General features: G+C 47.7%; 1 protein-coding gene across 1 annotated transcript; it reads left to right on the forward strand.

Moving 5' to 3' along the window:
• The first annotated feature begins 769 nt into the window (after nt 1-769).
• LOC123136302 (uncharacterized) lies at nt 770-8351 on the forward strand. The gene is made up of 12 exons (XM_044555654.1): nt 770-1128; nt 2407-2914; nt 3690-3840; nt 4001-4108; nt 4205-4608; nt 4694-4761; nt 6176-6245; nt 6339-6412; nt 6495-6564; nt 6831-6994; nt 7076-7148; nt 7934-8351. The coding sequence occupies exons 1-12, from the start codon at nt 952-954 to the stop codon at nt 8083-8085; spliced, it is 2019 nt and encodes a 672-aa protein (XP_044411589.1). The 5' UTR covers nt 770-951; the 3' UTR covers nt 8086-8351.
• The last annotated feature ends 18322 nt before the right edge of the window (nt 8352-26673 follow it).

Genomic DNA, 26673 nt, shown 5'->3' on the forward strand with positions numbered 1-26673 from the left:
TCCTTGGTGGGACCTTTGAGTTCCTTTAAGATAGGGTCGCATCTTGGGCGTGACAATGCCTCTATAATACGCCAACATAATAGCACAAGCACGATGCCCGGCGGCCGGTGAGACTCCAGGATATGGCTATATCTTGTGCAAATATTCGTCACAATTACAAATAACCGCAAGCCGCACAAGCTCCAAGCCTACCTCCTTCGCATGCCACTCGACGCGCGCCCACTACTCAACGAAGATGAGAAGGAAGAAGAAGATTGACACATGGGTGACGTGTCAAAACCATGCGAGTTAGCATGAAAACTGCTATTATTGAATTAATTAATGGATGCAACAAAAAAAAGATTAGGTTACATTTTATCTGGTTTAAATGTTGAGGGCTCAAATCTATACTCCAGACGAGGAGCAGAGTTTCTCTCTTAAGGCTAGTCATAGTGGGGAGTAACTTAGACTAGTAACATACGTATGTTACTAGTCCATGTTATCACCTTCATAGTGGGAAGTGTCATAGGTGTAATAACATGCATATCTTCATTTACTGCTTTGTAGACTCATTTTGTATTAGAAACCGATATGTGATGGTAACATATTATGTTACTTTATTTGTGTCTCTCCTCTTTAATTACATACATGTCATTTTTTTTATTTATGTGACATCTATGTTATTACTTATGTTACTTTGACTATGACTAGCCTAAGCCAGAACTCACGATGAGTTGATAAAATGGACCGTGGATGATCGACCTCGCCCGTCACGCCCTTACCGTTTCCACTTCGACAGCCACCCTCACGTCCCTTTACATTTCCAGCCCTCCCACCCACCACCCGCACTGCTCTGCTCTGCTCTGCTCGTACGAAAAACCCCAATCCACCCACGACCAGGCAGCCAGCCAGCCAGCCGCCGCAAACCCTGGAGATTCGTTCGGTGGAGGCGAAGCATCGGGCCAGGGCGGCATGTCCGGCGGCGGAAGAGGAGGAGGGGAGGAGGAGGAGGTGGTGCACATGGAGGACGCGGTGAAGATGCTCGTGGAGCACCTCGTGAAGCCCGTGTTGCCGCGGGGTGCGATCTTTGGCGCCGCCCAGGGGGAGCGCTACATGGAGCCGGACAAACAGCGCGCCGTCGCGCAGCAGGCGAGCAGTTCACCTCACCCGTCTCTCTCTGGTCGTTTGTGCGCGGGAGCGGGGTTGGGGTGGTGGGATTCCCTGCGGTTTTGGTCGAGGTTCGCGCTGGTTGGGGAGGGATGCGCGGAAATGCCCGCCGGCAAGGCTGATTTCAGGTGGATGCTTGTGAATTGTGAGGATGTTTTGTTTGTCTCGTCGTAGTCGTGTCCTCGTTGGTGGAGGGCGTGCGTGCCTGCCGCCGGTCGTATCTAGTAGGGGATCTCGCTGTACCAGCGCGCGGCGGCGAGGGAATTGGGGCGGCTTCCCACCCCGGCGAGGAACGGGGATGGGAGGAGTCCTTTTTTTTGAGTCGAGAATGGGAGGAGTCGGGCGAGGGAAGAAGAAGGCGAGGTGGTGGGCCTTCATTTTTCTTTTCTTTTTGATTAGGGCCTAGTGCTGGTGGGTTGCCTCAATGAAGCTGGTGGGCGTAGGTAATGGGCCTAGATGTACACTTGGAGGCCGAATCGGCGAAGCCCAACCGGGAGCCCCAGCGGCTGTCTGTCGCTGACATGTTGGAGTCGGCCGCTCTAGGCGGCGGCGAGAGCGCGTCGCGTAGGAGGAGCGGTAGGCGGCGCCGAGAGCGCATGGACGCAGCACAGGGTCTACGTTTGGGCCGCGGTGGAGCGGCCTATAGGGAGCTAAGGCAAGCCGCAATCGTCGCTTGTTTCTGCACTTCTCTTGTCAGTTGTCACCGTGTGAATAGAGATTGCAAATGTTGGTTGCTAAGTCCGTAGGTCGCCAATGTTGGTTGCTGTTCTTCTATGAAAATGATACACCTTTCCATGGTGCATTGCAGAAGAATAAGAAAGTAGGAGAGGCCAGCTCTGTCAAATTATTTTCTCAAATGGTCCGATTTGGCCATCACCCTAAAACAGGAAACTATAAATTTGACCTTGCAATGTTTTTCAAATTTATCTATGAATTTGATACGGATTGGACTGGGTTGGATTGCGTGAGATAGTAGTTGTTTGGTTTGTCTACACAATGACTGGCATGTTACCATGTCATCCTTACATTTTCTCCTGTCAGATTACCATTAGTGTGTTTTCCTTTGGTATTCATGGTAATGTCCCTTGTTGTATCCATGAAATGCTTGTTCCATTTGTGTGCATTGTGATATGTTTTTCTGATTCAGTTTCTGCTCGGATACGTTTAAGAAAGCGCTCCTCTGTCTCTGCATATGATACAATGCGTGTACTAAATAGCTGTTTAGCTGCTAACTCATCACGCTTGTGTGTGGTTTCGCAGATTCACACGGCCATCATCTTGTACAATTACTACCACAGGAAGATGTCGCCGCAGCTTGCTTTTGCAGATGTCAAACGGTTTTTTGTGTGTGCTTCTCTTTCTGCTGGAGAGGATCTGCTTGCGTACTTGAGTATGGTTCATGAGCGTGAGAACAATCCTGGCAAGCATGTGAGGCTATCAGTTACTGACAGAGCAGCAATACAGGCATGTGAGATCGCTGAAGAACTCGAGGCGAGCAAAGATTCTCCAGACATGGCAATGTGGCCAATATCAAAAGTTGCTGTGCTGCTTCTTGATCCGACAAGAAAAAAATGTTTGATTGAGTATAGTGCTAATACCAAGGGTATCTGGTCAATCATAGAGAAGGAAATAGATGCAGCAGCTGGTAATTCACACAGTACCAACCAGCCAGCAGGCCAGGAATCAACAGGTAAAGGAAACATGGGTGCTCTGAATACACCATATATGCTTCGTCAACAAGCCTATTCAGAGGTGGAACGTAGAACAGGTCAGATTTTATAATTACAGCCCGTAGTTTTATGTATCAATATCTGTCATTTTATTTTCATTTTTTTGAGTTGGCAAGGTGTTGCTTCTATCTGATATTTAACTGTCAAGTCTGTTAAATTTTCATCCTATAGCATTGAGATAAAGTGTGCAACCTTTGTGTCTACAGAGCCATGTCTCTGTAGTTTCCTCACTTGGATCAGGTGACTATTAGTATTACGGAATGTTGACCAGAGTTTCTAGTAAATAAGTATTTACATGAGCTACTATTGCACATGGTCCTAAATTTAAACTGCCAATGAAGCCAAAAAATGAGTTTGAGTCGTACACTTGCTTTACATGAAACAAGAACAAGTGCATGGTCCCAGAATGTACTCAGAATGTACCCAAAAATGTACCTCTGTCTTGCTTTTGACTAATGTAAAACCAGGACAAACAAGAACATCAGCACATATAATTAGTTAAATTCTTTGCCACTACATTGTTCGTCTCATTTGTTTTGGTTGTGTACAAGCTGTTAGCTACAGAAACTTCATTTAATTTCATCAACTAGCAGACTGAAAATAACTTGGGACACTATAATGGTTGATTCCCTTGTACATGGCCTGATAGCCGCAAATTGTTTGCTAGAGAAAGCTATTTATTTGGTTCTATACTTATAATAGTTCAAAAGGTGTAATTTATGAACTTGATTTTGTAAATATTATGTTTATTTTCTATTTGATCCGCCTATGCATTGTTTGCTGCTCACTATGGTAAACTTATGGTCTTAATAGGTATGAAGGGCTCAAACTTGCGTCTTCTCGATGAAACTTTGGCATACTCGTTGAGTAAAGAAAGGACGACTACCAAGTTATTTATTGTGGAGTATGAGCAAACCATGGAAGGCAACCTTGTAGAAATGTGTCTAGAAGAATTGATTAGCAGGTTTGCGTTTACCTACTAGATAGTTTTATGCTTTTAAGTTACATCCCTTTTGATCAACCGCTAGTCAATTTATTGAATAAGACCATTGTATGGTATATCTTGATGGAAAGCAATACCCTTTCTCAACGGTACTGACACTTTTGGTTTTCCTCTTTGACAGTATGTCTGGTCCGCTATTTGCAAATGATCCATTTCCAAAAACAACATCTGTAGTTGAATATTATCACATTCTTCCGTATAAGGAGATTTTGTTTGAACTCCTCCACAGGTAACATATAATTTATTCTCGGTTATTTATGTGTGATAGTAGGGCAACGTAACCTTTTGGGTAATGGTGGTAAATATAACACTTCACATGTTTCAGGAAATGGCCTTCTGATTCTCCACTGAACGAACAATCACATCGACATGGAAAAGGTTCATTGCACTCTGTAATAGATGAAAATGTGGAAGAGCAAGATGTGAATAGCACGTCTAAGATGCAAAAACGAATTACAAAAGTGTCAACTCCAAAGCAAAGCAAACAAGCAATTGCTGCCAATAGCAACCAGGACTACAGGACCAGCAAGCACAAGAGAAACAGCAAAAGAAAATCTGAAGCCTCCAGGGCCGATGTCTGTGCAGAGGGTCCAGATGCTGAGATCCACACAATAGAAAATGGTCCACCTCCTGTTATTATTGATTTGGAAACTTCAAAACCCCTGACCAAGTCAAGAAATGCAAAAGCTGCAGCAGCAGCAAGTCGAGAAACTAAAATCGTACAAGCCGGTTAGTCACTTTAACTGTATTTCGAATTTGTTGATCACATTTTTCCTTATTTGTGTTCTGATACATTCAACTTTAATTGTTCAAGTGGAGAAGAACAAAACACAGAAGCAGTCTAGACATGACAATGTGCCCCAAGATGTCTTCCCTGCAGAGGTAAGCCAAATTACAGCTTGAAAGTATTGAAAAACTACATTACTAGGATACATCAGGATCACACGCCCCCTAAAATGGTTATAGAAAATAAACTTCAAATATGTTGACCTTTTAATAGCATTAAATTGTATGGTTCCGTCCTTGTCTATAAAAATGTTATCGTGATGATTGTTGCTCTTTATTCTATTCGTTTGTGTTCTCATACGCACTCTACTATAAGTCTCTAAGTACCTCAGACTTAGAGCATTTCTCATTGGCTATCACATGTCTCCACGTGAATGTTTGGAAAATTGTGACAGCACACGCAGTCCATTCCTATCAAATAAGGGATAATATCCCATTTAGTATAAAGGATGGTGTGTTAGTGACGAAAAATATCTTATTGTTAGGAAAGTATCAATCGGTAGAACTTATTATTAGGAGCCACACCCTAATAGATCATCTCCATATAAAGAGAGGAGCCACACCCTCCATGGTCAATCAACCAAAAGAAGTATTTATCCTTTTCATGGGTCAGTTTCAGATGAGTAGGTGATGAGTAGGCCATGTTTTTTGTGTGATCATCCACTCTGCTTTAACTTGAATATCTGAGAAGGTCTTTGTTCTCTGATTTCATCACGTAATTAGCATACACAGCGAGCCAAAAACTTTACAGGCGTTTGATTTACATATGGTTGGGTTCAGTTACCACACAATCGGATGCGACACCATTCATTGCCGATTACGGCCCAAATCTACAGTAACAAAACTGATACCAGAGGGGTCCTGCACATCTTCTCCCTACACCTTCCTTCCTCCTGGCTGCACCTTCCTCCCACCCTAGGCCTCCCCACATGAAAGGCAGTAGCACCTTACCGATTGATCCCCTCCTTCATGGAGCAGCATAGCCCCCCGCAAGAAGATTTTTTCGGTGTTAGTGGAGATCGGTTCGGTGCTGGTTTGCGAGGGGATCAATGTGGCCACTAAGTAAACAACAAATCCTGCCGTTGAGGATGTGGCTGCTCCATCTGGCCAGGAGGATGCAAGGCCCATGAGGAGACGGTGTTCTTGGCACGGAGTACGCCGTCAAGGAAGCGACAAAGTCCGTGGCTGATGAGAAGGGATTAGATCTGAATTAGTGTTTTCTTCCCCAAATTTGGTTTGATTTTTCAATTGTTCTTCTTGGTTTGGATTTTTAGGCATTCCTATGCCTATGAATGATTGTCTTCACATGATCTTTGTTTTCGAATTGTAATTCGTGTGCTTGGAAGTTGGAATTTCAGGTGATGTTCTTTTGACCAACAGTGATAACCATTATAATCAGGAAACAGACTTCGGTTTTCCCTATTCCATTTGCGATACCAGTGCATTATGTTTACGTTGCCGTTTGTGTTACCTTTTTGCTCAGCCAAACACCTCCTAATTGTTCTATCAGGCACCACATGTTGATCTAATGAAGAACCGTGCTTTGGAACATCAAAATATGGATGTGTCAGAAAAGTCAGGTTCGGATAAACCACCCAAGACTGCTTATTTTTCCTATTATTGGTTCTTGGTCCTCCAAGTTTTTAATCTATGTGTTCTGAATTTCATTGAAGGTGGCACCACCGAGTACACCAATGACCAGATATATGATTCACTGCGATCAATTCAGAAAATACGGGATGATATTGTATGTTATATGTCTTTTCTTTTATTTCAGGAAAAAAATGATGCCTCTTTACTTATTTTCTCTTATTCTCTCTTCGTTTCAGCTTCGCAAGGAATGCATACTTCAAGAACGAAGTGCTCAGTGTGATATGGACATTCAGACCATCTTGAGTGGTATTCTACCCTTTTCACATTTTAAAAATGCTTACATTTATAATCACGTTGTAGAACTGTTACACTTTTGTGGCCAACATTGTGGGCATGTTTTTCTGGTAGCCATACGTTTCCATAAGTTATGTGATAGTGTATCATTCTTTTCACTGTGGACAAATCGTCCGCCGTACTTTGTGATGTACAAACCGTCCCTCAGAAGTGTGGCAAGTTGTTTCTATATCAGATCCACATTTCTTGTACTCATCATGTTCTAAAACTTAATGCAGAAGGGAAGATGACACCAAAAACTGCATCAATAATACACAAATACAAGGAAACTTCCTCAGATATGATGGATGTTGCCAATTCATCTTGTTCTGGAGATGGTGGCCAATCCATCACTCAGAGGAAGGGATTGAGGGAGGCACTCCTCCGACACAATTCATGCGAGGCAAGAAACCTCAAAAGCTGAACTAATGTATTACAGTAGAATTTTAAATGCCACCTGTACCTTTGACACTTGTCAGTGCAGGAACTTGATGAGATCTGCCGTGGGGGCAATTGGATATTCCCAAGATACACAGTAGTACCTTCAGTATCAGATGGTATGTACAAATATTTACTTTTATCTCTTTGATTTTCTGGATGGACAAGCATTAGGTCCTTGGATCCTATAGTCATACTCCCTCCGTCCGGAAATACTTGTCCTAGAAATGGATGTATCTAGACTTATTTTAGTTATAGATACATCCATTTTCTTTATTTTCAGGACAAGTATTTCCGGACGGAGGGAGTACGAATTAGGAATATCATGCAGATGAGTCTTGTGCCACATACTTTCTGATTATTGTTTATCAAATTCAATCTCTATAGTTCTTGGTTCTTTTCCTGCATAGCGATCATAACATACATAGTGTACTACGCTAACCATGCTTAGACCAAAAGAGTTCTCAAGGTGTCAGATCAATTGGCAAGTTTTCTCTTTTGATGTCATGTAGCAATCCACATATGGCGGAGACAAGCCCCAGGCTGCCCAGGGGGTGGCCTGGGGCGTGAGGTTGTGTTCCTTCATGTACTGTAGCTAGTTTTATACTGTTTACTACTGTGGCTACTAGTTGGCCTGGGGCTTGCCTGGGGCCTTCCTATTTCCTGGCTCCGCCACTCATAGGCCACTTGTTTGTTTACCACATGTGTTAGGTTTGTTTAACGTTCGATCGATCAATGCTTTCCTCAGACATGTGTGCACCCTTGTAGGCTTTATTTCAGATCAGACTGATTAGGCCCCCAGTTAGCAATAACCAGAACTGATGTTTCATTGACTATCATCTCCTCCCTCTCATAGCTCCCTGTTCTGAGCACTTAGTCACTAGTCCTTTAACTATCTTTTCAGGAATGTTCCACGCCAGTGTACGTTTGTCATGCCCCGAGTTTGAGATGAGCATCACTGGTGGCCCTCGTCTGACCGCACACGAGGCGAGGTGCTCAGCAGCTGCCAATATGATAGTGGAGCTTCACAAGAAGGCGGAGGAGCAAGAACAGTAGGGTACCTGGTGCAAAATCACAACTCCTAAATCGCGGTACTGCAGGTGGCTGGAACGAGTTGTTATTTAGTCCTTAGAACTTTGAACCAAACTTCGTGTGGAACATAATCATGTTGGTACCTTGTCTAGCTATTTTACCTTCCGGGGGAGGAGGTTGACTCCTTGTGTTGTCGGTATTATGGCTGTTTGTTAAGGTCGTGATAAACCCAGACTGTTATTTGAAAATTTCTGTGACGCTGCAGCTGCACTGTCTATTCTGTTATGGAAGTGAACACAAATTGTCTAGCTGTTTCTTGAATTCTTGTTGTCACATAATTATTTAGCCGATGCTGCCAAGTGCATAACAAAACTGGGTCGGTTATGTGTGCCTCCAGTTTAGATTTAACTACTACTCCCTCCGTCCGAAAAAACTTGTCATCAAAATGAACAAAAAGGAATGTATCTAGAACCAAAATACATCTAGATACATCCCTTTTTATTCATTTTGATGACAAGTATTTTCGGACGGAGGAAGTAGGAGCCAGAGGCACACATACTTCCTTGCATAACATTTAAATTGTACTCCCTCCGTTCGGAATTACTTGTCTCGAAAATGAATGTATCTAGAACTAAAATATGTCTAGATACATCCATTTCTACGACAAGTAATTCCGAACGGAGGGAGTAGGCTTCAAGAAAATTTTGAAATTGGGTCGGTTATGTGTGCCCACGGAAGTAAGTTAGATTGTTAGCCTGCAAATTGTCTAGCTAATTTATGTGTGCCTCTGGTACCTTGCCTAGCTATTTTACCTTCAGGAGGTTTCTTTGATTGATCGCTATGTGTCGTTGCAGGTAGCATACCGAGAGCACAGCCCAGATGTTTTTACATGATGGGCATATCTGAGTAGCAATTTGTTATCTGGTTTGGAAGTTTTGAACTTGTCTTCTCAGATCATGCCTTATGTTGATACGGCATATTCATGTGAATTTTGATCTTGCACTTTTGGTGTTCTTTTGTACTGTGAGCCTATGTGGAGCTGTTCTGCGTTCTTTAGCCATGTAGTTTTCCTTGGTCCCGTAGGAGCATATTTTCCGTTTTAGCTCATCCACGTTTCTGCGGAGGCTCCAGTAGTGAACCACTACGGTTCTGCTCTTCGCGGAACATTATTGCAGTACAAGGGTTTCTACCCGATTCCAAGTTCCAGCTGCTTAGCGGTGATCTCTTCGAATACTTGAAACATGTCATTTCATCTTCTTCCTATCAGTACTATTAACACGTATAGTTCCAATCTGCAATATTGACACATTTGACAAATTGCAAGCCCCGGCCAAAGCAACACATGGTGTACAACAAGTGTAACCATTTGGAGTTCTAGCGTTGAGCCAGGGACAACTTACATCCATGTGAAATAAGCAATGGATGGAAATGCACCCACTTTAACCACTCGTTGTTCTGACTAGATGACCCGTTGCGCCAATGGCGCAAAGGCCGAGTGTAAGACAAGTACTGAAAGAGTGAGCATATATCTCTTTTATCATGGCTGCCTCAAAAGTATACTACACAGTAGTCTAAGCAGCAAATTACCGATAGTTAAATGCACAGGATGGTCTTATGGGATTACATAAGATCCAAAAGTATGATAAGCATAGAAGTCTTGGTCTAATATTAAGTTATATAACAAAGAGCTCTTGCAACTTGCTTATATTGAGTAGACGATCAGGCGCAGTCCCTTGGAAGTGCATTTGAAGCCGAAAGCATATGCTTGCCCTTTGATCATCTGTGCCTGCCGGAAGAAGCCGCTCCAGCCTTTAGTGATGGTGGCCCTTTTGTCAACACCCTTGATAAAGCGCTATGACAGTGGTAGTTCCATCTCCAGTAGTGATTGGCAATTCACCACGGTCAACATTCATGTGTGGGAAAAGGGAACTAGTAGAAAAGGGAATGCTAAAGTACTGAAAATAACAGTAAATGTTAGTTATTGTATGAAATAGGCTAGAGCAACTGCAAAGGATTACCATTCTTTTGCTGTGTGTTGCAAATGTCTCTGTCATGTGGCACACATAGTAGCGATCAGGCGTGGTGGTGCTGCAGATGATCTTTCGCAGCCTACGAACATTATGGTTGTAGAGCTTAACTGTGTTGCCCCACACAATGTGGTGACTAAACTCATTTAAGTAGTGGATGCAAGGCTCACCTGTGTTAAATTATATAAAGTTATATCGTTTAGCAGTTGTTGCGAGAGTCGTTGGAATGAAAAGAGTAATGTGACCCCACCTCAAATTCTCAAATTCTGTGTTAAACTAATAAAATGTATTTTTATCTTCAACTTCTCATAGTTATATACACCCTGACACCTTACATGTAGTAAAAGTCTTGTTTCATTGATGAAATAGAACAGGGTGATGAGGCTCCTATATTTCGAGAAATAAAATCTTATGGTTATATTGTAAATTGGTGCTACCACGCAAGTGGTGGATCCCTGTATGTAATACCAGTCTATATAGTAATATTGATTAAATTAACTCATAATCAACTCTTAGAATCTGCTGCTATAAGAAAAAGATAACGCCCGAACGTATGGTACCTAGCTCCTCCTCCCAAACGATTTATCTACCACTGGTCGTGTAGCATGTACTGCCACGTCACGGAGTATCTTGGCGCACTGGTCCCCTGCCACGCCACGTTTCTCGTACGTTGGGTATGTGTCGCCCCGAACGAGTGGAGACTGCATCGGCACCTTATCCTTTCCTTGCAGGCTCGTCTGCTTCTTCCCAATCCTTCATTTCTAATCAGAGGAGAGTGAGGCGAGCTGGCCGGGCTCCTCTTCGTCGGGGACGTCGCCGTTAACTTGCACGCGCCAACGGCCAGCTACTCGTCGGGATTCGCCGTGTGCCCATGTACAGCCGCCTTCCGCGCGGAGGTCCTGACTTAGGAGGTGGACTAGGCTGTGTGGCTCGCGGCTGAGCTGCTCTTCACCGGAGTCACCATCGTCTCCGTGCGCCACGCTGACAGGAAGCTGGTCGCCGAGTTCTCGGGGATTCGCCGCGCACCCAGGTACTCCGACGCCTCCCCAGTAGCTGTCCGAGCGGCGGACCGCGACGCACGCGCGAGTGTCCAATGGCTCCGGTGGTCCGATGAGTGTGGCTGCCGGCCATGGCCGTGGTCATGTGCCACTGCCTCTCCCGCTGGAAGGACGGAGCTCGCGGCCAAGATCCGGGGAGAAGGAGCTCCGTGATGGCGAGCTCCTCCAGGAGCAGGGCGACCACGTACTCCAAGAGCACGACGTTGACGACAAGCTTGAGGCTCCTTCGGGCGACCTTAACGAGGAGAAGGGTGGCAGTTGGATGAGGGTTAAAACCACGCCGGAGTCACCGTGTTGTCCTCTGACGACACAGCCGGCGCCCCATGATCTTCAGGACGGCGGCGGCGCGGCAGTTGGACCTTCCTGCTAGCCTGCCCGGCCAAACTCCACAAGCTGCGGCTCACCGGATCCAATCCAAGAAACGTCCTGCCAGCTAGTGCCATGGTTCCCCCACGGAAGGAGCAGGTGAATTACTTGCTATTACTTAGAACTTCTTTCTCCTTTCTTCATTCTCCTATTACAGAAGCTACACCATATGGTTGTTTGATGATCTGTTAATTCTTCATGGCAATGTGGTTCGTCAATAGCCATTAGTGGTACATGCACGTGTGTTGAGTTTAATTTCAGTTATAGTTTGACTTAGTGGTCACTTGCTTTGTCGGTCTTTGCCCATGGAGTTTGGAATGCTCATATGATTTCTATTCGAAAAGTTTCCGAAATAGGAGGAACTTGGCAGCCATGCCATTTGGTGACCTAAAGATAAGGTGTTGTTCCATGCATTGTGCTTATGGTAGGACTAGGGTTCCTACCGACTCTTCTCCGTAGGTTGTAGGGGCAGGACAGCGAGGTTGGGGCCGAGGGCGGCGGCTCCAGCGCGTGGGCGCCGTCGCGAGGGAGGAGAAGGGCGGCGGCGGCTAGGGCAGGGTGCGGCTAGGGTATGCGGCTCCTTTAGAGCCGGGCAATATGATAGAACTATCTTTATTGCTTAATCTCAAAAGGTATCTTACAATCTAATATTTATAACCTCAAAACGACTAGTCTAAGATAACTTGTGGGCCAAGCCCCTAATCTACTGCCCAGCGGGCCTCCTCCGGTTATATTGTAAACCGGTCATAACATCTCTCTCTGCCTGCACAAACAGCTCGTCCTCGAGCTGAAAATCTGGATAGTGGTGGCGGAAGTCATCACGTGGCTCCCAAGTAGCCTCCTCCACCGGAAGACCCGCCCACTGGATCAAGACGAACCACACCCCGCAACAAAGTTGCGCCTTCAACACCTTCTCTAGCTCCGGAAGAAGACGTCCATTGGCGGTCGGAGGAAGCGCGGGTGGAGCCGCGTGGCTCTCCACGAAAAGGCTTTAGCAGCCCCACATGAAACACATCGTGGATGTGAGCGCCGGCCGGAAGCTGAAGGCGATAGGCCACCTGCCCGATGCGCTCTAAGATGGCGAAGGGTCCTGCGTAGCGAGGACCGAGCTTGCGCTTTGCGCGCGGGTCGAGTGACTGTGTAGAGCGGTGGAGAAGACGCAGCCACACCCAATCACCCACCGCGAACTCCGCCTCGCAATGGTGGTCGTCGTAGTAATGCTTCGCCAGCTGCTGAGCCTGAAGGAGACGATGACGGACCTCAGCAAGCATCTCATCACGGGTGCGAATAAGGTCGCCTGCGGCCTCCGTCCGAGCCGTAGCCGGGTCCACCGGCAAGATAGGCGGAGGTGGCCGCCCGTAGACCACCTCAAATGGTGTCGCACGCAGGGCGGAGTGGTAGGAGGTGTTGTAGCAGTACTCCGCCCATGCGAGCCAATCCACCCAAGCGCGAGGCCGGTCACCTGTAACACAGCGTAAATACATGGCAATCACCTTGTTAACCACCTCAGATTGGTCGTCCGTCTGGGGGTGGAATGTCGTGCTGAAGCGGAGCTTAACTCCTGCCATCCTGAAGAGGTCGCGCCAGACATGGCCCGTGAACACCGTGTCGCGATCACTGACGATCGAAGAAGGGAACCCGTGCAGATGGACAATACCGTCAAAGAAGGCACGGGCCACGGACGCGGCGGTGTAGGGATGCCCCAGCGCGATGAAGTGAGCATATTTAGAAAAGCGGTCGACCACTGTGAGAATGACCGACTTGCCTCCCACCTCGGGAAGCCCCTCGATGAAGTCCATGGAGATATCGGCCCAGACCTAAGACGGCACATCCAGGGGCTGAAGAAGACCAGCTGGTCGTAGCGTCTTCGTCTTGTTGCGCTGGCATGTCGCACAAGAGCGCACCCAATCGTGAACCAGGGCACGATCACCAGGAATGTACAAGTCGGCGCGGAGACGATGGAGGGTTTTCTGCACACCCTCATGGCCAGCCGAGTGGGCTAGCAGCAAGACCTGGTGACGGAGATCATCATGTGCTGGAACGAAGACACGGCGCCCATGGACGAGCAGACCGTCGGAGAGGCGCCAGGGCTCCTCCAGGTCACCGGCCGCCAGCTGCTTCTGCAGGAGAACCGCGTCGGCTGCGGTCGCCGTGGCCCGGCGAATGTCATCGAAGAGGCCGAAAGTCGGCCCTGAGCGGATGCAGAGCGCCATCCCCTCGGAGTCGCCGGTGACGGAGTCGAGGTCGACATCGCGGCGGGATAAAGCATCGGCCACGGTGTTAAGACGACCCGGGCGGTACTCGACGGAGAAATCAAAGCCGAAGAGCTTGCTAATCCACTGGTGTTGTGGCACGATCGAGAGCCTCTGATCCAGCAAGAACTTTAGGCTGTAGTGGTCCGTGCGAATCTGGAAAGACCAGCCCCAAAGATAGGGCCGCCAATGGCGCAACGCCCGCACCAAGCCAATGAGCTCCCGCTCGTACGCCGCGAGCTTGAGATGGCGCGGGGCGAAAGGCCGGCTGAAGAAAGCGAGAGGGTCGTCGCCTTGATGAAGCACGGCACCGAACCCCACACCTGAGGCATCACAGTCCACCACGAATGGACGATCGAAGTCCGGCATCTGAAGAACGGGCCCCATCATGAGGGCCCTCTTGAGGACCTCGAAAGCTGTCGTCGCCTCCTCGTCCCAGGCGAAGGCGTCGCGGCGCAACAACCGTGTGAGTGGCGAAGCGATGACGCCGAACTCCCGGATGAACTTCCGGTAGTATCCCGCAAGGCCGAGAAACCCGCAAAGAGCCCGCGGAGACTGGGGCGTTGGCCAGGCAGCGACGGCGTCCACCTTGTCGGCGTCCATAGCGACCCCGTCGGCCGAGATGACGTGGCCCAGGTAGGCCACCGAAGGCATCCCGAACGAGCACTTCGAGCGCTTAAGATGAAGATGATGCGCCCAAAGCTCGTTGAAGACGATGGCGACGTGTTGTAGGTGCTCTGCCCAAGACGCACTGTAAATCAGAATATCATCAAAGAAAACAAGCACAAACCGACATAAGTAGGGCCGGAGGACGTCGTTCATCAGAGCCTGGAAGGTCATCGGGGCGTTGGTGAGGCCAAAGGGCATCACCAAGAGCTCGAAGTGGTCGTGGTGAGTCCGAAACACCGTCTTGGCGATGTCATCCGGGTGCATGCGCACCTGGTGGTACCCCGACCGGAGGTCGAGCTTGGTGAAGAAGCATGCCCCGTGTAGCTCATCGAGGAGCTTGTCGACCACCGAAATAGGGAACTTGTCCTTAAGTGTGACAGCATTAAGGGCATGGTAGTCGATGCAGAAACGCCAAGTGTCGTCTGACTTGCGGACAAGAAGCACCGGTGCGGTAAATGGTGAGGTGGAGAGCGGGATGATGCCTGTCGCGAGCATGAGCGCACACTGCCGCTCCAACTCATCCTTCTGCAACTGCGGATAGCGGTAAGGGCGTACCGCCACCAGCGCGGAGCCTGGTAGAAGATGTATACGGTGATCATACGTGCGGGCGGGCGGCAGCCCCTGTGGCTCGGTGAAGATGTCATCGTGCTACTGTAGGAGGCTCTCCAAGAGTGGGTGCTCGGCCGTGGAGGTGGTCGCGGCTAGCTGGAGTGGTGGTGTGGGTGCGGCACCCCCAATGCCGTCCCACCGAATGCGGCGGCCCAACCGCCAGAAGGTCATCGTCAGTGCGTCGAAATCCTAGAGAATAGGACCAAGAGTGCGCAGGAAGTCGACGCCGAGGATGAAGTCGAAGCAGCCCAAGTCGATGCCGGCGCAGGTGATTGTGAAGTGCTCGTCGCCAATAGTGATGGGCACGTCCCGGGCGAACCCGTGGCAGCGGATATGGTCGCCATTAGCGACTGTGACTCGCAACTGCTCCCCGCCGGTTAGCTGTAATGCAAGGCACCGCATGGTGGTCTCCAGCAGGAAATTACGCGTGGACCCTGTGTCCACAAGGGCCACCAGGTGCTCGCCCTGGATCATGACCGGTAAGAGCATCGTCCGTTCATCACGGATGCCGGACAGCGCGTGAAGGGACACCACGAGGGCGATGGCCGGGGCGGGCGCGGGTGCCGCTGCGGGCTCCGCAAGGGCTGGGGCGCCGAGGCCATCCTCTGGGGCGGCATCCTCGGTCTCGTCTGTCGTCTCCAAGTAGAAGAGGCGCGGACAGACATGGCCCGGTGCATAGGGTGCATCGCAGTTGAAGCACAAGCCCAAGCGCCGGCGTTCCAGCTATTCCGCTTGAGTAAGGCGCCTGAACGGCCGCGTCGGTGCCGGGGTGGGTGTCGGGGCAGCTGTGGACGACGCTGGTGCTGCCAGAGACGGCCGTGGAGGTTGTCGGCCCCCACGTGGCACGGATGGTCGCGTCAAAGCCTGGGCGCGCTGCTCGAACGCCCAGGCATAGTACATGGCCGTCTGAAGGTCTTGGGGCCCCTTCATCTCGCCGTCCACGCGGATGTGGTCGGGAAGCCCGCCGATGAAAAGCTCCGCCCGCTGTAAGGCCGTCACACCGGGCGCATGGCATGCCAGTGCCTGGAATCTGTCGGCGAAACCCTGCACCATGGAGGTGAAAGGCAGGCGGCCCAACTCGGCCAAGCGGCTCCCACGTACCGGTGGCCCGAACCGAAGAAGGCACAGCTCTCGAAAACGATCCCAGGGGGCATGCTGCCCTCGTCCTGCTTGAGGGCGTAGTACCTGTTGGGAAACGTAGTAATTTTAAAAAAATTCCTATGCACACGCAAGATCATGGTGATGCATAGCAACGAGAGGAGAGAGTATTGTCCACGTACCCTCGTAGCCCGAAAGCGGAAGCGTTATGACAACGCGGTTGATGTAGTCGTACGTCTTCACGATCCAACCGATCCAAGTACCGAACGTACGGCACCTCCGAGTTCAGCACACGTTCAGCTCGATGACGATCCCCGGACTCCGATCCAGTAGGGTGTCGGGGATGAGTTCCGTCAGCACGACGGCGTGGTGACGATTGTGATGTTCTACCGACGTAGGGCTTTGCCTAAGCACCGCAACGATATGACCGAGGTGGAATATGGTGGAGGGGGGCACCGCACACGGCTAAGGAACGATCACGAAGATCAACTTGTGTGTTATGGGGTGCCCCCCTGCCCCCGTATATAAAGGAGGGAGGAGGGAGGTGCGGCCGGCCCCAAGGGGTGCGCCTGGAGGAGTCCTACTCCCAGCGGGAGTAGGACTCCCCCCTCTTGCTTTGTAGGAGAAGGAAAGGGGGAGGGGAAAGAGGAAAGGGGGGCGCCCCCCCCCCCTCCTTGTCCTATTCGGACTAGGGGGAAGGGGGTGTGCGGCCTGCCCTGGCCGGCCCTCCTCTTCTCCCTTAGGGACCATGTCTAAACAATCAAGTGCTAAGCTAACGGAATGGGTCAAGTCAATCACATCATTCTCCTAATGATGTGATCCCGTTAATCAAATGACAACACATGTCTATGGTCAGAAAACATAATCATCTTTGATCAACGAGCTAGTCAAGTAGAGGCATACTAGTGACACTCTGTTTGTCTATGTATTCACACAAGTATTATGTTTCCGGTTAATACAATTCTAGCATGAATAATAAACATTTATCATGATATAAGGAAATAAATAATAACTTTATTATTGCCTCTAGGGCATATTTCCTTCAGTCTCCCACTTGCACTAGAGTCAATAATCTAGATTACACAGTAATGATTCTAACACCCATGGAAGAGGCTTAGTCAACGGGTCTGCAACATTCAGATCCTATGTATCTTGCAAATTTCTATGTCTCCCACCTAGACTAGATCCCGGATGGAATTGAAGCGTCTCTTGATGTGCTTGGTTCTCTTGTGAAATCTGGATTCCTTCGCTAAGGCAATTGCTCCAGTATTGTCACAAAAGATTTTCATTGGACCCGATGCACTAGGTATGACACCTAGATCGGATATGAACTCCTTCATGCATACTCCTTCATTTGTTGCTTCCGAAGCAACTATGTACTCCGCTTCACACGTAGATCCCGCCACAACGCTTTGTTTAGAACTGCACCAACTGACAGCTCCACCGTTCAATGTAAACACGTATCCGGTTTGCGATTTAGAATCGTCCGGATCAGTGTCAAAGCTTGCATCAACATAACCATTTATGATGAGCTCTTTGTCACCTCCATATACGAGAAACATATCCTTAGTCCTTTTCAGGTATTTCAGGATGTTCTTGACCGCTGTCCAGTGATCCACTCCTGGATTACTTTGGTACCTCCCTGCTAGACTTATAGCAAGGCACACATCAGGTCTGGTACACAGCATTGCATACATGATAGAGCCTATGGCTGAAGCATAGGGAACATCTTTCATCTTCTCTCTATCTTCTGCAGTGGTCGGGCTTTGAGTCTTACTCAACTTCACACCTTGTAACACAGGCAAGAACCCTTTCTTTGCTTGATCCATTTTTAACTTCTTCAAAACTTTGTCAAGGTATGTGCTTTGTGAAAGTCCAATTAAGCGTCTTGATCTATCTCTATAGATCTTAATGCCCAATATGCAAGCAGCTTCACTGAGGTCTTTCATTGAAAAACTCTTATTCAAGTATCCCTTTATGCTATCCAGAAATTCTATATCATTTCCAATCAGTAATATGTCATCCACATATAATATAAGAAATGCTACAGAGCTCCCACTCACTTTCTTGTAAATACAGGCTTCTTCAAAAGTTTGTACAAAACCAAATGCTTTGATCACACTATCAAGGCGTTTATTCCAACTCTGAGAGGCTTGCACCAGTCCATAAATGGATTGCTGGAGCTTGCACACTTTGTTAGCTCCCTTTGGATCGACAAAACCTTCTGGTTGCATCATATACAACTCTTCTTCCAGAAACCCGTTCAGAAATGCAGTTTTGACATCCATCTGCCATATTTCATAATCATAAAATGCGGCAATCGCTAACATGATTCGGACAGACTTAAGCATCGCTACGGGTGAGAAAGTCTCATCGTAGTCAATCCCTTGAACTTGTCGAAAACCTTTTGCAACAAGTCGAGCTTTGTAGACAGTAACATTACCGTCAGCGTCAGTCTTCTTCTTGAAGATCCATTTATTTTCAATTGCTTGCCGATCATTGGGCAAGTCAACCAAAGTCCACACTTTGTTCTCATACATGGATCCCATCTCAGATTTCATGGCCTCAAGCCATTTTTCGAAATCTGGGCTCACCATCGCTTCTTCATAGTTCGTAGGTTCATCATGGTCTAGTAACATGACTTCTAGAATAGGATTACCGTACCCTCTGGCGCGGATTTTATTCTAGTTGATCTACGAGGTTCGGTAACAACTTGATCTGAAGTTCCATGATCATCATCATTAACTTCCTCACTAATTGGTGTAGATGTCACAGGAACAGATTTCTGTGATGAGCTACTTTCCAATAAGGGAGCAGGTACAGTTACCTCATCAAGTTCTACTTTCCTCCCACTCACTTCTTTCGAGAGAAACTCCTTCTCCAGAAAGTTTTCGAACTTAGCGACAAACGTTTCGCCTTCGGATCTGTGATAGAAGGTGTACCCAACAGTCTCCTTTGGGTATCCTGTGAAGACACATTTCTCCGATTTGGGTTCGAGCTTATCAGGTTGAAGCTTTTTCACATAAGCATCGCAGCCTCAAACTTTCAGAAACGACAACTTTGGTTTCTTGCTAAACCACAGTTCATAAGGCGTCGTCTCAACGGATTTTGATGGTGCCCTATTTAACGTGAATGCGGCCGTCTCTAAAGCATAACCCCAAAATGATAGCGGTAAATCTGTAAGAGACATCATAGTTCGCACCATATCTAGTAAAGTATGATTACGACGTTCGGACACACCATTACACTGTGGTGTTCCGGGTGGCGTTAGTTGCGAAATTATTCTGCATTGTTTCAAATGTAGACCAAACTCGTAACTCAAATATTCTCCTCCATGATCAGATCGTAGAAACTTTATTTTCTTGTTACGATGATTTTCAACTTCACTCTGAAATTCCTTGAACTTTTCAAATGTTTCAGACTTATGCTTCATTAAGTAGATATACCCATATCTGCTCAAATCATCTGTGAAGGTGAGAAAATAACGATATCCGCCACGAGCCTCAACATTCATTGGACCACATACATCTGTATGTATGATTTCCAATAAATCGGTTGCTCTCTCCATAGTATCGGAGAACGGTGTTTTAGTCATCTTGCCCATGAGGTACGGTTCGCAAGTACCAAGTGATTCATAATCAAGTGGTTCCAAAAGTCCATCAGTATGGAGTTTCTTCATGCGCTTTACACCGATATGACCTAAACGGCAGTGCCACAAATAAGTTACACTATCATTATCAACTCTGCATCTTTTGGCTTCAACATTATGAATATGTGTATCACTATCATCGAGACTCAATAAAAATAGACCACTCTTCAAGGGTGCATGACCATAAAAGATTTTACTCATATAAATAGAACAACCATTATTCTCTGATTTAAATGAATAACCGTCTCACATCAAACAAGATCCAGATATAATGTTCATGCTCAACGCTGGCACCAAATAACAATTATTCAGGTCTAAAACTAATCTCGAAGGTAGATGTAGAGGTAGCGTGCCGACCGCGATCACATCGACTTTGGAACCATTTCCCACACGCATCGTCACCTCGTCCTTAGCCAATCTTCGCTTAATCCGTAGTCCCTGTTTCGAGTTGCAAATATTAGCAACAGAACCAGTATCAAATACCCAGGTGCTACTGCGAGCATTAGTAAGGTACACATCAATAACATGTATATCACATGTACCTTTGTTCACCTTGCCATCCTTCTTATCCGCCAAATACTTGGGGCAGTTCCGCTTCCAGTGACCAGTCTGCTTGTAGTAGAAGCACTCAGTTTCAGGCTTAGGTCCAGACTTGGGTTTCTTCTCCTGAGCAGCAACTTGCATGCTGTTCTTCTTGAAGTTTCCCTTCTTCTTCCCTTTGCCCTTTTTCTTGAAACTAGTGGTCTTGTTAACCATCAACACTTGATGCTCCTTCTTGATTTCTACCACCGCAGCTTTTAGCATCGCGAAGAGCTCGGGAATAGTATTTTCCATCCCCTGCATATTATAGTTCATCACAAAAGCTCTTGTAGCTTGGTGGTAGTGATTGGAGAATTCTGTCAATGACGCTATCATCCGGAAGATTAACTCCCAGTTGAATCAAGTGATTATTATACCCAGACATTTTGAGTATATGCTCACTAACAGAACTATTCTCCTCAATCTTGCAGTTGTAGAACTTATTGGAGACTTCATATCTCTCAATCCGGTCATTTGCTTGAAATATTAACTTCAACTCTTGGAACATCTCATATGCTCCATGACGTTCAAAACGTCGTTGAAGACCCGGTTCTAAGCCGTAAAGCATGGCACACTGAACTATAGAGTAGTCATCAGCTTTGCTCTACCAAACGTTCATAACATCTGGCGTTGCTCCAGCAGCAGGCCTGGCACCCAGCGGTGCTTCCAGGACGTAATTCTTCTGTGCAGCAATGAGGATAATCCTCAAGTTACGGACCCAGTCCGTGTAATTGCTACCATCATCTTTCAACTTTGCTTTCTCAAGGAACGCATTAAGATTCAACGGAACAACAGCACGGGCCATCTATCTACAATCAACATAGATAAGCAAGATACTATTAGGTACTAAGTTCATGATAAATTTAAGTTCAATTAATCATATTACTTAAGAACTCCCACTTAGAAAGACATCTCTCTGATCCTCTAAGTGATTACGTGATCCATATCAACTACACCATGTCCGATCATCACGTGAGATGGAGTAGTTTCAATGGTGAACATCAATATGTTGATCATATCTACTATATGATTCACGCTCGACCTTTCGGTCTCCGTGTTCCGAGACCATATCTGTTATATGCTAGGCTCGTCAAGTTTAACCTGAGTATTCCGCGTGCGCAACTGTTTTGCACCCATTGTATTTGAACGTAGAGCCTATCACACCCGATCATCACGTGGTGTCTCAGCACGAAGAACTTTCGCAACGGTGCATACTCAGGGAGAACACTTCTTGATAATTTTAGTGAGAGATCATCTTAAAATGCTACCGTCAATTAAAGCAAGATAAGATGCATAAAGGATAAACATCACATGCAATCAATATAAGTGATATGATATGGCCATCATCATCCTGTGCTTGTGATCTCCATCTCCGAAGCACCTCCATGATCACCATCGTCACCGGCGCGGCACCTTGATCTCCATCATAGCATCATTGTCGTTTACGCCGTCTATTGCTTCTACGACTATCGCTACCGCTTAGTGATAAAGTAAAGCAATTACAGGGCGTTTGCATTTCATACAATAAAGCGACAATCATATGGCTCCTGCCAGTTGCCGATAACTTCGGTTACAAAACATGATCATCTCATACAATATAGCATCACGTCTTGACCATATCACATCACAACATGCCCTGCAAAAACAAGTTAGACGTCCTCTACTTTGTTGTTGCAAGTTTTACATGGCTGCTACGGGCTTAGCAAGAACCGTTCTTACCTACGCATCAAACCACAACAATAGTTTGTCAAGTTGGTGTTGTTTTAACCTTCGCAAGGACCGGGCATAGCCACACTCTGTTTAACTAAAGTGAGAGAGACAGACACGCGCCAGTCACCTTTAAGCATGAGTGCTCGTAACGGTGAAACCAGTCTCGCGTAAGCGTACGTGTAATGTCGGTCCGGGCCGCTTCATCTCACAATACCGCTGAATCAAAGTATGACATGCTGGTAAGCAGTATGACTTATATCGCCCACAACTCACTTGTGTTCTACTCGTGCATATGACATCTACGCATAAAACCTGGCTCAGATGCCACTGTTGGGGAACGTAATAATTTCAAAAAAATTCCTACGCACACGCAAGATCATGGTGATGCATAGCAATGAGAGGAGAGAGTATTGTCCATGTACCCTCGTAGACCGAAAGCAGAAGCGTTATGACAACACAGTTGATGTAGTCGTACGTCTTCACGATCCAACCGATCCAAGTACCGAACGTACGGCACCTCCGAGTTCAGCACACGTTCAGCTCGATGACGATCCCCGGACTCCGATCCAGCAGGGTGTCGGGGATGAGTTCCGTCAGCACGACGGCGTGGTGACGATGATGATGTTCTACCGATGCAGGGCTTCGCCTAAGCACCGCAACGATATGACCGAGGTGGAATATGGTGGAGGGGGGCACCGCACACGGCTAAGGAACGATCACGAAGATCAACTTGTGTGTTATGGGGTGCCCCCTGCCCCCGTATATAAAGGAGGGAGGGGGGAGGTGCGGCCGGCCCCTAGGGGTGCGCCTGGAGGATTCCTACTCCCACCGGGAGTAGGACTCCCCCCTCTTGCTTTGTAGAAGAAGGAAAGGGGGAGGGGAAAGAGGAAAGGGGGGCGCCCCCCCCCCCTTCCTTGTCCTATTCGGACTAGGGGAGGGGAAGGGGCGCGCGGCCTGCCCTGGTCGGCCCTCCTCTTCTCCCTTAGGTTCCATGTAGGCCCATTAACCCCCGAGGGGGGTCCGCTAACCCCCCGGTACTCCGATAAAATCCCGATTTCACCCGGAACGATTCCGATATCCAAATATAGGCTTCCAATATATCAATCTTTATGTCTCGACCATTTCGAGACTCCTCGTCATGTCCGTGATCATATCCGGGACTCCGAACAACCTTTCGTACATCAAAACTTATAAACTCATAATAAAACTGTCATCGTAACGTTAAGCGTGCAGACCCTACGGGTTCGAGAACTATGTAGACATGACCTAGAACTGTTTCCAGTCAATAACCAATAGCGGAACCTGGATGCTCATATTAGCTCCCACATATTCTACGAAGATCTTTATCGGTCAGACCGCATAACAACATAAGTTGTTCCCTTTGTCATCGGTATGTTACTTGCCCGAGATTCGATCGTCAGTATCTCAATACCTAGTTCAATCTCGTTACCGGCAAGTCTCTTTACTCGTTCCGTAATACATCATCTCACAACTAACTCATTAGTTGCAATGCTTGGAAGGCTTAAAAGTGATGTGCATTACCGAGAGGGCCCAGAGATACCTCTCCGACAATCGGAGTGACAAATCCTAATCTCGAAATACGCCAACCCAACAAGTACCTTTGGAGACACCTGTAGAGCACCTTTATAATCACCCAGTTACGTTGTGACGTTTGGTAGCACACAAAGTGTTCCTCCGGTAAACGGGAGTTGCATAATCTCATAGTCATAGGAACATGTATAAGTCATGAAGAAAGCAATAGCAGAATACTAAACGATCAAGTGCTAAGCTAACGGAATGGGTCAAGTCAATCACATCATTCTCCTAATGATGTGATCCCGTTAATCAAATGACAACACATGTCTATGGTCAGGAAACATAACCATCTTTGATCAACGAGCTAGTCAAGTAGAGGCATACTAGTGACACTCTGTTTGTCTATGTATTCACACAAGTATTATGTTTCCGGTTAATACAATTCTAGGATGAATAATAAATATTTATCATGATATAAGGAAATAAATAATAACTTTATTATTGCCTCTAGGGCATATTTCCTTCAGTACCATGTCTGGGCGGCCCCGCGGAGATGGTAGGAAGCCAGCCAAGTGCGCTCCGATGCGGGCGTGCACTATTCGCGGAAGAACTGGTCACACTGGTTGAGCTAGTTAAGCAGATCGTCTGAGCCGTCGTACATGGCGAAGTCGATCTTGGCGAACCGGGGCGGCTGCTGGTGTGGCGCGCCCTAGCCCACTGTCTCGGCGGTGCGGAGGGCTAATGACGGTGCTCGGTCCAGGGTGGAAGGGCCGGTGTAGTTCCCTGTGGCGCCTGACGCCTCGGGCTGCAACGGGAACCCTAACGACGGACGGCCCTCTGGGTAAGCCGACGGCGGCCCGTGGAGCCAGCCGGGGAGTGGCGACGATGACAAAGGGAAACGGACCTCCTGGATCGGAAGGCCACTCGGCGAGGACCGGCCCAGGCTAGGGCTGGGCGGGGGCGGTGGTGGAACCTGCACAGTTACCGCTGGGAGGGACGGTGCCGCGGCCCAGGTTGGCCACTACGGTCCCGTGGTGGCGGCGATCGGTGTGGTTGTCGTCGGGATCGGTGTCGGCCACTGTGGCCAAGGCGGCGTTGCGGCCGCCGGAGGGGGAAGTGCCGGGTAGCCTCCGGTAATGGCCCCCAGTACTGAGTACCACAGCAGCGCCTGCTGGACCGCGGGCACGGCTGGATGGAGCGGTGGAGGCGGCCCGTACGGACTCGCCAAGTAGAGGCGGATGCCCTAGACCGCGGCGACCAGGTCGTTGAGCACGCCGGCCATGGCCTCCAATGTAAACTGCTGCGGCTAAGGGGGAGGTGACGGCGGCGTGTGTTGGACGGGAGCTGGTAGCAGGATTGGAGGCGGCGAAGACATGGTCGAAACCCGGGTACCTGATACCAAATTGGTAGGACTAGGGTTCCTACCGACTCTGCTCCATAGGTTGTAGGGGCAGGACAGCGAGGGTTGGGGCCGAGGGCGGCGGCTCCGGCGCGTGGGCGCCGTCGCGAGGGAGGAAAAGGGCGGCAGCGACTAGGGCGGGGTGCGGCTAGGGTTTCCGGCTCCTCTGGAGCCGGACAATATGATAGAACTATTTTTATTGCTTAATCTCAAAAGGTATCTTACAATCTAATATTTATAACCTCAAAACAACTAGCCTAAGATAACTTGTGGGCCAAGCCCCTAATCTACTGCGCAGCGGGCCTCCTCCGGTTATATTGTAAACCGGTCATAACAACTTATCTTGCCAAGAACAAAAGAAGTGCTTACTCTGCGTCATGTTAGAATTTCTGATTCGGTAAATAAGTGGTCATGTATCAGGAGAAACGAGGAAGACGGACTGGAGGAGTTTGGTGCCAATTCTACAGGCGTAGAGGATTTTCCTTTGGACTATTATTAGGGCTGTTTGTAGTTATTAATAGAATTATTAAGGTAGAGAAAGGAGGACCATTGGATTATAACGGACGCAGATTCTTCCTTCTACAACACCTGTACAGTAACAACTGTACAGCAAAGGAGCCGAACCCAATTTTCAGACCCCCCCAGCCCTGACGTGGTCTCTCCCTTACCCATGTTGCAGCGACTGTGATGTAGGCTGTAGCATTGCCGCCGGTGTTGAACTTGACGGGTATGTGCTGCTCACTGGCAACTTGAGCGCATGAGGCAGGTTCTTGGCGTCCGAGGACCTCCTCGTCGACGGCGCAGGAGGGTGGTGCTCGAGGAATCACGCAAGTTTCTTTTCATAAAGCTTGTGCTCAAGATGGACGGCATCGTTTCATACCTCATCGTTTTATGAGGGCATTGGATTGAATTTTCAAGGGATTAACTCTGAAGCTGTTCATGAGCTTCCTTCACCAATTAGACCGTTGCTATGTAATTATTGGAGCTCTGAAGCTACAGTTACGGGATCCAGTCTTTTTAGACCCTTAACATCACATACCTCATGTGATGTGATAATGTTGTTCTATATATATATGACATAGCATTTTAACCATGCTATAAAACTAAATTTACCATGCTACTCCCTTCGTTCCAAAATATAAGTCTTTGTAGAGATTCCACTATGAACCACATACGGATGTATATAGATGCATTTTGAGTGTAGATTCACTCATTTTGCTCCATATGTAGTCCATAGTGAAATCTCTACAAAAACTTACATTTAGGAATAGAGGAAGTACAAAGTAAACTTGCCATGTTAGTTCACATAATGAATCCTTTGTGCAGGGAGTCCTAGCGACGCATTATACAAGGAAATATGGCATGCTCGGGCTAGGCCGTTGATCAAATGCCTCGCCAAGGTGAAAGGATTTACTACTTTCCGCATGTTTATATGGAACAGGTATGTCTCACCGCATTGGTGTTTGCTCTTCTTGATGCCCCATAACTAATGAATGAATTCGCTACTCAACACAAATTGTAGCTATTTGTGTTATGGGACACTGCTTTGTTCTTGTGTTAAAAATGACAATATGACTTTGTTTATGCGGAATAATCATCCAGGTATTTAAAGATCATCCACGTACATATTTAGAACCTGATAGGATCCTTATGTATGCGC

Source organism: Triticum aestivum, chromosome 6B (assembly GCF_018294505.1).
Source record: "Triticum aestivum cultivar Chinese Spring chromosome 6B, IWGSC CS RefSeq v2.1, whole genome shotgun sequence".
In the NCBI taxonomy this organism is placed as follows: Eukaryota; Viridiplantae; Streptophyta; class Magnoliopsida; order Poales; family Poaceae; genus Triticum; species Triticum aestivum.